The following is a 13,470-nucleotide window of genomic DNA, read 5'->3' as shown; positions in this document are numbered from 1 at the left end:
AGAAATATTTCATGCTTTATCAGCTAATACAGCCAATTGCTTCAAGGTGCATACCAGCAGTGAACTTTTATAAAATTATATGTATTTAAATAGTATCATAAACATCATAACTGTCCAAAACTCTCCATCACTAACTTCGAATAAATAAAGTTGACTTTAGAGCACCATTTCAATTGCATCACCAGAATTTCCTAGACTACTAATTGCTCACAACAATCAACAACAAAAACTTCACAAAAGAGAGGCAGAAAGGATTCCGACAAGGCATCTACAAGTAAGGTATCTACAAGTACTGGAGAAAAATCTAGGAGGGCAAGAAGCCACTACAAGAGGCCTAGGCTTCAAGGACATGGTGTATTTATTGCACAGTCTGATTTTACAAGTGTTAATGTAAGTATATTTATTTTGTTTAACTTAGATTATATTGTCTAACATACTATCTGATGTTTTAAATGTATCTTTTGGTTTGAATGTTATCAGCATGGTTTGCCTACAGCCAAAATGGTTTATACTGGCCCTTTAATTGATTCTACCCATGTTACTAGTGATATTGGATATAAGCCTTCTAAAGGTTTGAAATGAAAAGGGAAGAAAGTTGTGACTCAAAGACAATTTCAAGTCCAAGCTGCAATGGCTAGAATCAAGACAAGGTCTCAATCCGCTGGAATACAAACAAGATCTAAAGTTATGGAAAAATCTCCCTCCAAGAAGACCACTTGAATTTCTTTATTGTTTGAAGGTAGTATTTGAGATACTAGACTTCTTTTTTGTTGGATTCGTGGGGTGGCTGTTTTTGTTTAATTCGTCGGGTGACTGTATTTGTGGATACTGATGGTGGTACACAACTTTGTTTTGTGAACTTGTTTGTCATGCGTATGTCTAGCTGTATATGGACATCATAGTTTAACTTTATTGTTTGATGTTAATTCTGATTTTTTTGTCAAATTACCAGCTATGTGTGATTGTTTTTATATAAATTGTTATTGGTATCAATTCCTTATGTTGACAAAATATTAACAAAGTAGTCTCGAATAGCATATCATATTGCTTAACTTCTATTACATACTACCAGATAACCATTATTTGCACATGAGCAAAATCAGATTGCAAAGCAAACTGAAAAACAATAGAAATTTTAGCATTCTTTCCCTCTTCGATAGTTTGTTAGTCTTCTTCAACAACCCTGGAATAACAATGTTTACTTGCTTCGGAAATGGAGGTTCATACCACTGAAAAAATTGACAAGAATTTATCTTCGGATAAAGACTACATCCAAAGAATCGTCGTCCAGGATTTGCATTAGTCCATGCAACTTTTAAAGGAGCCGGCTTGCCACATCTACAAAAAATATTCATCTTGTATCTTCCAAGTAAAAACATAGTTGTTATTTGGGCAAAAATAAGAGCCAAAAATGGCTATAATAGAATTTGGATGGACAAAGAAAGTGAGAAGAAAGAAAATATTGAAGAATTAGAAAGAAAAGAATAAATAGGGGTGAGAATAAGGTTGTTACCGTTCGGGTCTTAATTTTTTGGGGAAAATAAATTTATTACCGTTAGGGGATGGGAAAGGATTGGGAAAGGGAAATTTTAAACTAACGTGGAAAAACAAAACACACTCTCACGCGCACTCAGTCATTTGAAACAACTTTCACTGTCATGTGGGTGTCAAGTTCGGGGAGGGGGGGGGGTCTTTACCTATTCAGCCCAGTAAAAATTATTAACTAAGGAAACTAAGGGTTGGAGACAAGATTAAGGAGGTCTAGAGTTATGATTTTCTCAATTATTAGAATCTTTCCCACTACATCTTATATAATTTCGCCTAATTATTCTCTACTGATTATGAGCACTCGACTTATCGTAATTCTCTCTCGAGCAACTATAATAATGTACTAGACATATTCTCTCCAATTACGCTAGCTCGCACTTTCTTACTGCCACTACACCATTTTAGGCCTTTCGCCACCCCAAAAAAGTGTGGCCTGAACTATCACAAGTGTAGCATTTGATCAAAGGCAACACTTTTCAATATTAGGCAACGCTTTTCCAGGGGTGGCCTAAATGAGCGTAACCTTTTCCTTAAGGCTACGCTTTTCAAGTATTGTTTTAGATGCTACGCTTCAAAAGCGTGGCCTATCAGGTACAAAGGCCATGTTTTGTATTACCTCATATGGCAACGTTTTTTCATGCCTAAAACTACACTTTTAAAGTGTGGCCTCTATTACCTTATAAGCCACACTTTTGAAGCGTAGCTGCGCAACACCTGTGAAGCGTAATTTATCTGCCACTTTACACTCAATAGGCCACACACTTGACAGTCCATATGGCACACTTTTGAAGCGTGCTCTAAGTTATAAACATTTCTTAAAATAATTTGTACAAACCATAATTTTGTGGTTGATGCTATCATCAAATATATTTCAAGAATATACATTATTATCCCATTTTAATGATCTAAAGCACTAAAGTAGCTCGTAAGTAACATATTAGCTAAACTTACAACAGACTTCGAAAAAGATATATCTTATATAATATGCGTACTAATAACACAATGTTTCAAGATGTGCATTAATAATGAACTTTACAAAAAAAAGAATGTATTCATATAGTATCATGAAGGCATGAATAATAAACATCACAATTGTTCAAAAAGTCTCCATCATTTACTTCATAATTGTGGTCACCATTTCAGTCGCATCACACGTATTTTCCTACACGGTCAAAATAAAATTAACAATTAAAAAGAATATAAGTATACAATATCATATTGTAATCTGTAATATGGTTAATATTTAGTGTACTACGTTGAACCAGTAATATGGCTCCCATCTGGAAATTCAGATGATTAATCCTGGTTAGAAAAGAGCTTTTATGCAATATGGTATAAAGTTGCTTGTTAATTCAAAGTTACAACTTACATACAAGTTTGTAAATTAATAATACTGTATTGAATATGAAGAACTCATTTAAACAAATTTCTGAAAATAGGTATGAATACAGTAACTAAGTCAAGTAACAACTCAAGCACATAAAGAAGTATAAAAATGAAAATAGTAAGAAAAATTCACAACTGATATACAAGTTCTTAAAACAATGTTAAATATGATAACACATTTAAACACACATTTCCGAAAAATAGGTATGATAACGGTAACTGACTCAATTGGAGCAGTTACTAGCTTTGATATAAAAATACTAACACAAGCAGAACTTTGAAAAAAAAAGGCCAGACAGCGATAAGTCAAGAACCACTATGCAAATCTCATGACATATTTCAACAAAGACTTAATACATGCAAGGAAAGTGTAACTGGAATTATAGTGCGCGTGAAATAACTAGAATTATTCTGCATTTACATCACATACATTTTACATTCTAGAACAAAGTAAAAGTGAAACACTAATAAAGCAGTGAAGCATTCAACTTTCTTTCCAATCCCAAAGAAAAGTACACAAAATATCCCCCTAAGGATGTAAATGTCAAAATGAGAGTATATTTGCATAGTCTATTTGAGTTGGATAAAGTCTTCCACACTTGTTGAGTTCAAAAATATTTGCATAGAGTTTGTGAGTTGGATAATAAGTTTCATAATGAAACACTAACCTCTCTTTTTTCTATAATCATGGTGTCCGGACCAGCTTACACGCACCTCGATTAATTCCACTGGATACCTACCAAGGCTTGGATTCATGGGAAGAAATCATCTAATGTTTTGCCTCTACCAGAGTTTGAACCTGAAACCTCATGGTTTTCACCCACGTCATTGACCACTATATCACACCAAGAGTGCTTGAAACACTAACCTATCTTCCTTGTTCAGATAGTGTTAAAATTCTCCGGCGCCTAATCACAAGAAAAAGACTTCTTCAGGAAAAGGAAAAAGTTAAAACAAAAAGGGAAGGTAGCACATTGGAGGATCAAGCATCCGAGCAAATGAAATGAGGGCCAGCAAGAAAAGAATACGAACGATTATATTCCTACATGTCTATTAGTCACGATTATATCCCTTGACTATATTAGTGTGGCCTTAGGCCTAAAATGTTGTAGTGTGCTCACTATGATCACGCAAAAGCTTCATTATCTCTAATCCCGCTTTTAAATTGATCTCTCATATACTTAGGGAGTAAGGTAGTTCAACAACCACCTAAATACATATTCTCTCTCCAGTAATACTTAATGAATATGCACATTCAATTGAGAGTTCTTCGATTAACTAAAATAAGCACGTAGTTGAACAACTAGGGAAATTTAAAGACAAAATTATATTAGAATGTAACGAGAGTTCATCCTCCAAAAGGTTCAATCAATCTCTATGAGAAATTTAGTTATTCATAGTTATGCTAGCAATCATATGTTAATAGTTGAAAGCATTAATCTACAAACAAGGAAAGGACGAAAGAAAAACTCTTGTGATCTGCGTGCTTGCAATTCTTCTAGCCATCTTTCCCTCTTCAAAACTTGTCTCCCCTTACAAAAATCAAGTTAAAAAGGTATTTGTACATTAGGGTACAATTAGGGCTGGATTAACTAACTCCTAAGCCGACTAGGAGTCAAAAAGCCTCGGAACAGGGCCCTTGGCGCGTCGCGCCCAGAGGCGGACCGACGTTGCAGGTTGAGGGGTCACGGGACCCGGTTAGCCTCAGCAAATACTCTGTATATATATGTCACATATATCAGTACATATATAGATTGAACCCTTAAATAATTTGCTCGCGCCCCAAACGGCTGACTGGCGAAGTGGTTCACTGGGGCGCACAAATTTCCTTTTTTGTTGAATGTCGTGGGTTCGAAACCCAGCTTCAGCCTTTCCTCCTCCTTCCTACTTTAATTCTTGCTTTTTCTTCTCCTTTCTATCTTAGTTCTTGCTTTTTCTTCTCTTTTCTATTTTATACTTAATAGCAAATTGCTTTATTTTTTTTAATTCAATTATAGTTTAACACTAACACATAACAGTCAACTTTATTAATTTTCTTTTTCAAATCCATCCCTTAAAATTAAAAGCCTCATATTGCAACTTATCGCTCCACAAATATAAAAATGTAAATTCTTTTGCCACAACTTTCTTTAACAATTACTTTGACTCCAACTCGACAATGGCAGTTAAGAGTTTGAGACTCTTCTTCAGTTCTTTGACTATTAACATACCCTTAATCTTGATTTCTTGAGTAAGTTTTTGATAATTTAAGGTCTGGACGCCCTTTTGATCACTGACCCCCTTTTTTTAATTAATAAACTAGAAATTTTAAAGTGTGAAAGATGCTTAATCAAAACCTTCTCTTCCCATAACACCGATTTTGCGAAGAAATCTCTCTTTGTTCGTTGCTTTCTTTTTCTTTAGAACTTCTTTTTATTTATACTTAGATGATAAGTCATCATAATCATTAAGTTATCAAAAAATTACACGCTGAATTTTATCACTAGTGATTAGTATACAATGGTGCCCCCGTCGTGCTCAGATCCTGGGTCCGCCTCTGGTCGCGCCCTTGCCACCTCGCCCTGGAACTCTCTTTGCAGAGTGAGGGGTGCCAAGTTTGGTGCAATAGACCTCGCGAGGTGCCCTCAAAGGCGCAAACCAGAAATCGTCTAGCGTGATTTGGGGCACAGTGATTTCGCGGTCTTGCGATGTGGTTCCTCTAGTGCTCTATTGTGTTGTCTTTGATACCTCTTTGTCCATTTTTTTCCACTTTATTTCCAAATGAGCCTACACACAAAAACAACTCAATTAAGTGCAAATATAGAACGAATCCTCAATATTACAAACAACACATAGGGTAAATGACGATATAAAGTATAGTATGCTACTTCTGTTGTATCTCGTGGAACCAATCGTACCTATGCCAGTCAACTTCTCAACAAAGCCAAACTGGTACTCATTCTATCCTCATTGTGTGATCTTTTATTCATTTGGCTCCTGATATTTTGCTCATAGTATTCTTTTTGGGTTTGTGGCTCAGCCTTTTCAGTTGGCCAAAAGCCATGAAGGAACTTATGATGGGGAATGCTCTTTCTATTGCTCCTTTTCTGGCTATCATGACATCCCTCTCCCTTATGTTCATTTTATATGGTTAATTAGTCACATGCAAGTTATTAGCTAATATGTTAGTCAATCAAAATGTGCAAAATATATAGGATGAATTGTTGTGGGCAGCAACATGGCTATATAGAGCAACCAGGAGGCCGACATACTTGGAATTCATACAAGAGGAGGCTACTACTGCAACTGTAGCTGAATTTAGTTGGGACCTTAAATATGCTGGAGCTCAAATACTCCTCTCTAAGGTAATATTTAAAACTCTTTCTTTATATAGACGCGAACATGTGGTGCCATGCAACAACACCAGGGCACAATTGGGGTCGAAAAAAGTGCTGATATTCGGTCCATAAAATGCAGTTCTATTTTGAAGGGGAGAAAGATTTAAAGAACTTTAAGCAACAAGCTGATTGTTATGTTTGCTCAATACTTCCACATAGCCCATATCACCAGGTTTATATGTCTCCAGGTAATTCTCTATTTTTACATATAAACTTCATCTATTGAGCTTGTTTCAATGGTCTAACAAGTTCAACTGCCAAATGTCTAATTTTATCAGGGGGTCCGGTTCACCTTAGAGATGGAGCTAATACTCAATATGTTACTGCCACAGCTCTTCCGTTTATTGCTGGAAATTTTATTTCATTTATTTATTTTCGCTGTGGTGACAAACAGTTCAATTCTGCTGATCTCATGGCCTTTGCCAAGCAACAGGTAATATATATTTGCACTTTTTTTTATGCTTCTCACAATTTTAAATTTAGCAATAGGCCTGTCCGGGATTATAATGCCGTCATACTCATGAGAGCTAATTCTGTGGGCGCAAGACAATACTCAATTTTATACTAGCTGTTAAAAATAAAAATAAAAATTATGCTCATTAGTTAGTACTTCTTTTTTCTTATTCTTTTTTTTGCCTTTTAGGAATGGTTGTAGGGGTCATGTAATGTATGAATATAACCACATGATCATCTTAACAGAGGCAGAGCTACATGTATTTGAGGGGGTTCAATTCAATCCCCTTCGTCGGATAAATATACTATGCAAACCTTAAGCCCATATATGTGGGCACACCTTTAAATTGTCATTGAGAAATGAAAGCACAAAGTTTCTTATGAATTATTAAAATACACATGGTTGGTTTTGGGAACAAACCTCCAACTCAAGCTCATCACAGAGGTGCCTCTGTCCCGAAATTGTCTCCAGACAAACTGTTGGACTGCTCCATGAGTTTTGTATACTGGTATAACACAGAAAAACCCAATCCTAATGAGCTAACAGGAGCCATTGTTGGTGGTCCTGATCGATATGATAACTTTGAAGATCGTCATTCAACTTCAGCCATGGCTGAGCCTACAACATATACAAATTCTTCGGCTGTTGGTGTCCTTGCAAAGCTCGCGAAGCACCATGCCCAGTCTTGATCACCTAGCCACATGTTCATTAGCTGGCAGCAAGGGATTGGAGCAAATAAGCATGAGTTTATCTCTCTTTTCTACAGATTAGAATCTAGGTACTACTGTTGCAATGTTGATTAGTTACATAAAGTCTGCACCCACGAAGAGTACTTTCTTGTGGTGGTTTATAGATGAAATTTTGTGTAAATTTGTATGGATACACAGAATAAAGAAAGAGCCTGTACAGATAAAACATTGCCATAATAGCCAGGTAAATATTTCTGTGCTCTTATAAGCACAATGAGAAGCTTCAAACTTCACTAGAGTTACACCATGAGTCAAGATAACACACTCACCAAAACCAGTATTACTTGACAGGTAAAAACATTGTTGCTAAATTGGTTGACAAAAGAGCGAGCACAAATATGGTAACTAAAAGCGCAGCACATCAATCATATTAAAGAAACCAAAGATTTCTAACATCGCGGATCAATCATAATAACAAACTCAACTACTGAGTAGTGTTAATGCACATCAGGCTTCATCAAATATGGAACCTGGGATGCTCAAAAATCCAATGAATGTATAAAGAACAAGCTTCAAAATATTTCATTCAACTTCGAATATGGAACCTAGGATGTTCAACTTTTTCATTCAATTGGAAAAGCACTTCACATTAATCAAAGAATAAGAGTACATCCCTGCAATCATTTTACAGAAACATGTATTGTAAAACTGATGCCACTCATCGATGACCAAAAAACACATACATAATCACCTTTCTTTGTTAGGAGTTTCAATAAACTATAAACATATACAGTCTATTAATTAAACTAAAAAGGGGCTGCACCTGAGATTATCTTGGTCACAGGCTGCCTACGTACCCCCACCAACAAATCTTTAGGAGAGGATCAAGCCCGCACGTAGTTCTTAGTTTACATACAAATCAAACCAATGTTCTAAGATCAATCTATCTAATATTGTCGGGTACCAACAGCCTTCCACGAGTTTCCATCTCTAATTTCATCGAACTCTGTGTCAATGTTATATAATCAAATCGCGAATGTGTGGCTGTGTCTTGAATGCTGTCTTTCGATGGGGTCTGCGCAAAAGGGACATGTAACCACTTTGCTTCTTCCTTGTCTTTGTTGCAGGCTGGACATTGTTGGCTGATTTCAGGAAAGAATGATTCAACAGCATGTCCGCCGTCCAACGCAAGCTTGGATTCTTGACCAGACAACTTCTCAAAAAATCTTTTGCCTCTGCTGACAATTTCGCATTCTCAAAACTTGGTTCCTCGTACCCGATTCGGCTTAACACATCATCAACCTTTGCATCAGAATTGGATGATTCCCAGAGGGCTTTCCCAGTGATCAACTCGTAGACAGTACAGCCAAGAGCCCAAATATCCGCTTCTGGACCGTACTCTTGATTAAGCACGGATTCAGGTGCCATGTACCTTTTAGTTCCTCTCAAACCATGTTTTTGTGTCCAGCTCTGTTCCAAAGTCATAGCAAGCCCGAAATCAGCGATCTTGGCAATCCCTGTTGTATCATCATCAGTAGGAGTAACAAGTAGAATGTTGTGAGGCTTTAAGTCGCAGTGAATAATTCCCGCGCCATGAATCCGACTAAGCCCTAAAACGACGTTTTTGGTGTGTTCTGTAACTTCAACCTCTGGCATTCCTTTCCCTGAACAATTCAAACGATCAGCCAAACTTCCACCGGAAGCATATTCTAACAATAAGTTGTAAAGGAGTACACCCTCTTCTAGCGTAACTTTAACACCGAACGAGCGAATAATGTGAGGAGAGTCTTCAAACATGCGGAGAAATTCCCTCTCTAATTGAAGCGATTCAGAACGGCTAAACATACAAGATTTTACCGCAATCAGTGATGGAATTAGACAATGATCAACAGTACCAGCGTTATCAATATTATCAGTGGAAGCTAAGGAAACAAAGCCAAATCCTCCTTTCCCCAATGTTCTTCCTCTCTTCCACATAACTTCTACTTCTTCTTCTCCTTCCGCCATTAGAACTAATTAGGTTAATGTTATGTGAATATCCTATGTCTCTCTCGCCTCTGCTGCGCAGTGTAGTTTTTGTAGTAGCAAGTATTTTGGTTGCCTAAAAGTTTTGTTTCCTATTTAATTTGGCTATTTAGTCTGAGTTTACCCTATTATATTCGGCCTCCTCTCCTATTCCTAAATGGAGTAGTACAAAATTTTAGTATGTGATTTCAATTTTATATTTATTGTTGCATAAATTATTCTAGAAATAATGTGTAAATTAATAAATTATTTTAAAGATGAAAATCCTGAAGAAAACTTAAATGGAATTTATCCTCTATCATAACTCGTAAAAAAATTCTTTGTAATATTGCCATCTTTTAGGTACGTCCATCTACATAAATTAATTACGTTGTCCTCAATTTTACCACTGGATTTACACCAATAAAAATGTAGATATTTTATTTCAAATGAGACTAATTAGGTCATTTAACGAAAGTTGTTATTTCTATTTTAAGTAAGAGTAAAAGCAACAATTAAAGGAAATATAGCAACTCCCTTTCGTTAGTAGGACTATTCTGAATATTTTGTCAATTCCTATTTTTGTACAATACTAGAAGTAAAATATTCTTAATTCAAAGTTCAACGGTTATTCTTACTCTTGAGATAATAACCTAATTCTTCCCATTACAAATTGCTAATTAATGTACTTGTATACGGGTGAAACCGAGCTAATGATGCATCCTAACCTCCGACAAGATAAGTCAAGCTCGAGACATGGCAATAAGGGACCGAAATCGAGCCAAAGTCCCACTGGACTAGAACCCGGGGGCATGACGCTTGCCTTCGTGAATATCGAGGCCATGATCCCGGAGTCAATCCTAGCCACGAGCGACTTCGAAGAACATTATCAGACAATCCAGCACAGCCAACAGAAGGTCGACATATCCGGAACCGGCCGAATATTACGGCGGGGATCACGGCGAGTATCGATAAGGAGCCGGCAATCAGTGAATCAGAAGATGTTTTACCTTTTATAGAGTTGTACCTAAAATATGACTCACATACTATATAAAGGGGGTCTAATAATTCATTTTGACACATTGTAACACGCACTCAAAAGCAATAAATTATTATTTTCTCTATCTTTAAGCTCTTGTTCTTCTGTTTATCGACACCGGTCGTGATAAGCCCGGCTCGAGAGCGATTATTCCATCAAGGCTGAAATTATCCAACTCGTGTGGTTTGAATTTATCTTATCTTTGTTCAATCAATAGCAACTTAATTTCTCGCTTTTTTGTCAAGTTAATCCGCGTACCTTTAAAGCCACTTATAAATTTAATTGTTATTCGATTTTGACGGTAAATAGTTTGACGCCCACCGTGGGGCTAAGGATAATAGCGGCAATTTGATACAAATTCCCGCAACACACCCTATTTTACACTTGTTCTTTGAAGTGTCTTTGATTCCAGGTTAAAATCGAAATGTGAAATCCACAGTCTACCCCTCTAAACACGGATACGGAGTCCAGCCACCATGGCGAAAAGAACAATGCAGCACCCGGTAACGAGGTGCCCCCAGTCGATCTCGGCGGAGTCCTGGTGGCGGATCTCGTCGACGCCAGTTCGCATGTGGCCATCAACACAAATTTGCCTACCAATCCCAAGAACAGCGTACGCAGGGAAGTCCGATCAATTGCCCAGAATACGCACGACGGTGAAAACGATGGGTTCAACTTGCGAGTGATCTTCGAAATGTTATAGGCTTAACAGGCGGCGATAGACCAGTTGCAGAACTAAAGCCGAGCGCCGAGTAGGGTTGAGCCCGATCCATACCGGGAAGTCACCCGCAGAAATGAACCGATCACGGAGAGGCCGAATGAAAATGAATCGGGGACTAACCCCGAGATCATAAAAATACTCGAGGAATTGACAAAACGGATAGAATTGGGGGAGAAGAAAATCAAAGGCAATAGAAAAAAGATGAAAACCTATAATTCCAGGGTCGACCAAATCTCAGGAGAACTTCCGATATTGAAGGGCCTGGATTCCAAGAAGTTTGTTCAAAAACCTTTCCCTCCAAGCACAGCACCGAAGCCGATCCCGAAAAAGTTCCGCATGCCCGAAATTTCTAAGTACAACGGAACAACCAACCCAAATGAGCATGTGACCTCCTATACATGCGCCATCAAAGGGAACGACTTGGAGGATGACAAGATCGAGTATGTCCTGCTGAAAAAGTTCAGGGAAACTCTGTCCAAGGAAGCTATGATATGTTATCACAATCTACCTCATAACTTTATTTGACTTGTTTGCTGTGCTTGCAGATTCTTTCGTAAAAGCACACGTCGGGGCTATCAAGGTCGAGACCAGGAAATCGGACCTTTTCAAAGTGAAGTAGAGGGATAATGAGATGCTTAGGGAATTCGTGTCCCGATTTCAAATGGAGCGGATAGACTTGCCTCCAGTCGCAGACGATTGGGTCGTTCAATCCTTAACCCAGGGACTCAATGCTCGGAGCTTGTTGGCTTTACAGCAGTTGAAACAAAATCTGGTAGAGTACTCGGCCGTCACTTGGGCCGGCGTGCATAATCGGTATCAATCAAAAATCAGGGTCGAAGATGATCAACTCGGGGCCCCTTCCGGATCCGTTTGTCCTGTCAGAACGGTTGACAGAATCAGAAGAGACGTTGATCGTGAACAAAGAACGAACAGGGATCGATACCAGCCATACAATGGAGACCGAATAGGTAGTGGATGTGGGCAAAATCTCGTGAAAAGTGAAAGAAGAAGTGATCGAGGTCAAAACAACCAGGGACTCATAAGAAAAAATAGTTTCGACAGGCCTATCGGGCCGAAGGAAGCACCAAGGCTATCAGAGTACAATTTTAATGTCGACATTGCCGCCATCGTATCCGTCATTGGGCATATCAAAGACATCAAATGGCCTCGACCCTTACAGTCTGATCCAGCCCAAATATCATGGCACTCACGGTCACAAGACAGAAGATTGCCGACAATTAAGAGATGAGGTAGCCCGACTATTCGATAACAGGGATCTCCGAGAGTTCCTGACTGATCGAGCCAAGAACCAATTTAGGAACAAAGATTCTGGTAAACAGATCGAACAGGAGGAACCTTAGCACGTCATTAACATGATCATCGGTAGGATCGACATTCCCTGGGGGCCGATGCTGAAGCGCACTAAAGTATCTATCACAAGGGAAAAATGAACTCGGGATTATGTCCCAGAGGGAACCTTGTCCTTCAACGATGAAAACGCTGAGGGCATCGTGCATCCCTACAAAGATGCACTGGTAATATCAGTACTTATGAATAAATCTCGAGTTAACCGTGTTGTTGGACCAAGTAAAGAATAGTTTTGAAGATTGACAAAGGAACTCAAGGATGAACCAGGTCCATCACTGGTCGGCATAGACACGGGCAGATTCAAAGCACGTGAGATGCACATGCAGGAGATAAACGAAATCTGGCATAATAATTGATATCTCCTGATCGAAAAGGGTTGCATAATTGATAAGGAGAAGGACTCCTTAATCAAAGAGAACACTATCCAAGATAAGGGAGGAGTTAGAGGTTTAGATCAACTAAAACTCTTCCACCAAGGAAGAGTAGCATTAGAACTCTAGTTATTTTCTACTCTACTAACTCTATAAATCGCATGATGTTCTCATTCTACAGGGGACGCACAAAAGCAGAAGTTAAACGTGAATTGAGAGCAAAATATCAAGGCATTTTGCAAGCAGTTCGTGTGTGATTCAAGTGTGCGAACCTGAAGCTACATGAACCAGATAGAAGAACCAGCTCCAAATGTCTGTCTTTTATTCTAGTTCAATTGTAGTAGGTGTTTTCATATTGTACATTTTAGCTTTATCTAGAGGTAATTGTAATAGGTACTCAGAGTATTCAAGTTATAGTAACTTGAAGTTGTCGCAGCAGTTAGAGGCTGGTTGCCATAACGGGATTAGAGTTAATCCTAGGTTTACAAAAGTGTTTTGTAAATGCAGTTTTTG

At 38.1% G+C, this 13,470-nt stretch overlaps 2 protein-coding genes across 2 annotated transcripts; one reads left to right on the top strand and one right to left on the bottom strand.

The window, feature by feature from the left end:
* The first annotated feature begins 5,433 nt into the window (after positions 1-5,433).
* LOC107780212 (endoglucanase 16-like) lies at positions 5,434-7,610 on the top strand. The gene is made up of 7 exons (XM_075242737.1): positions 5,434-5,580; positions 5,794-5,865; positions 5,954-6,049; positions 6,129-6,278; positions 6,391-6,499; positions 6,590-6,814; positions 7,162-7,610. Exons 1-7 carry the CDS (start codon positions 5,434-5,436, stop codon positions 7,452-7,454), a joined length of 1,092 nt encoding a protein of 363 aa, XP_075098838.1. The 3' UTR covers positions 7,455-7,610.
* A 697-nt stretch (positions 7,611-8,307) lies between these two features.
* On the bottom strand, positions 8,308-9,560 carry LOC107780213 (mitogen-activated protein kinase kinase kinase 20-like). The gene has a single exon (XM_016600747.2). It carries the CDS (start codon positions 9,459-9,461, stop codon positions 8,472-8,474), a length of 990 nt encoding a protein of 329 aa, XP_016456233.1. The 5' UTR covers positions 9,462-9,560; the 3' UTR covers positions 8,308-8,471.
* Between the last annotated feature and the right edge of the window lie 3,910 nt (positions 9,561-13,470).

This window comes from Nicotiana tabacum, chromosome 22 (assembly GCF_000715075.1).
Source record: "Nicotiana tabacum cultivar K326 chromosome 22, ASM71507v2, whole genome shotgun sequence".
Lineage (NCBI taxonomy): Eukaryota > Viridiplantae > Streptophyta > Magnoliopsida > Solanales > Solanaceae > Nicotiana > Nicotiana tabacum.
The sequence above is the reverse complement of the archived record's forward strand: the minus strand, read 5'-3'. Positions and strand labels throughout refer to the sequence as shown.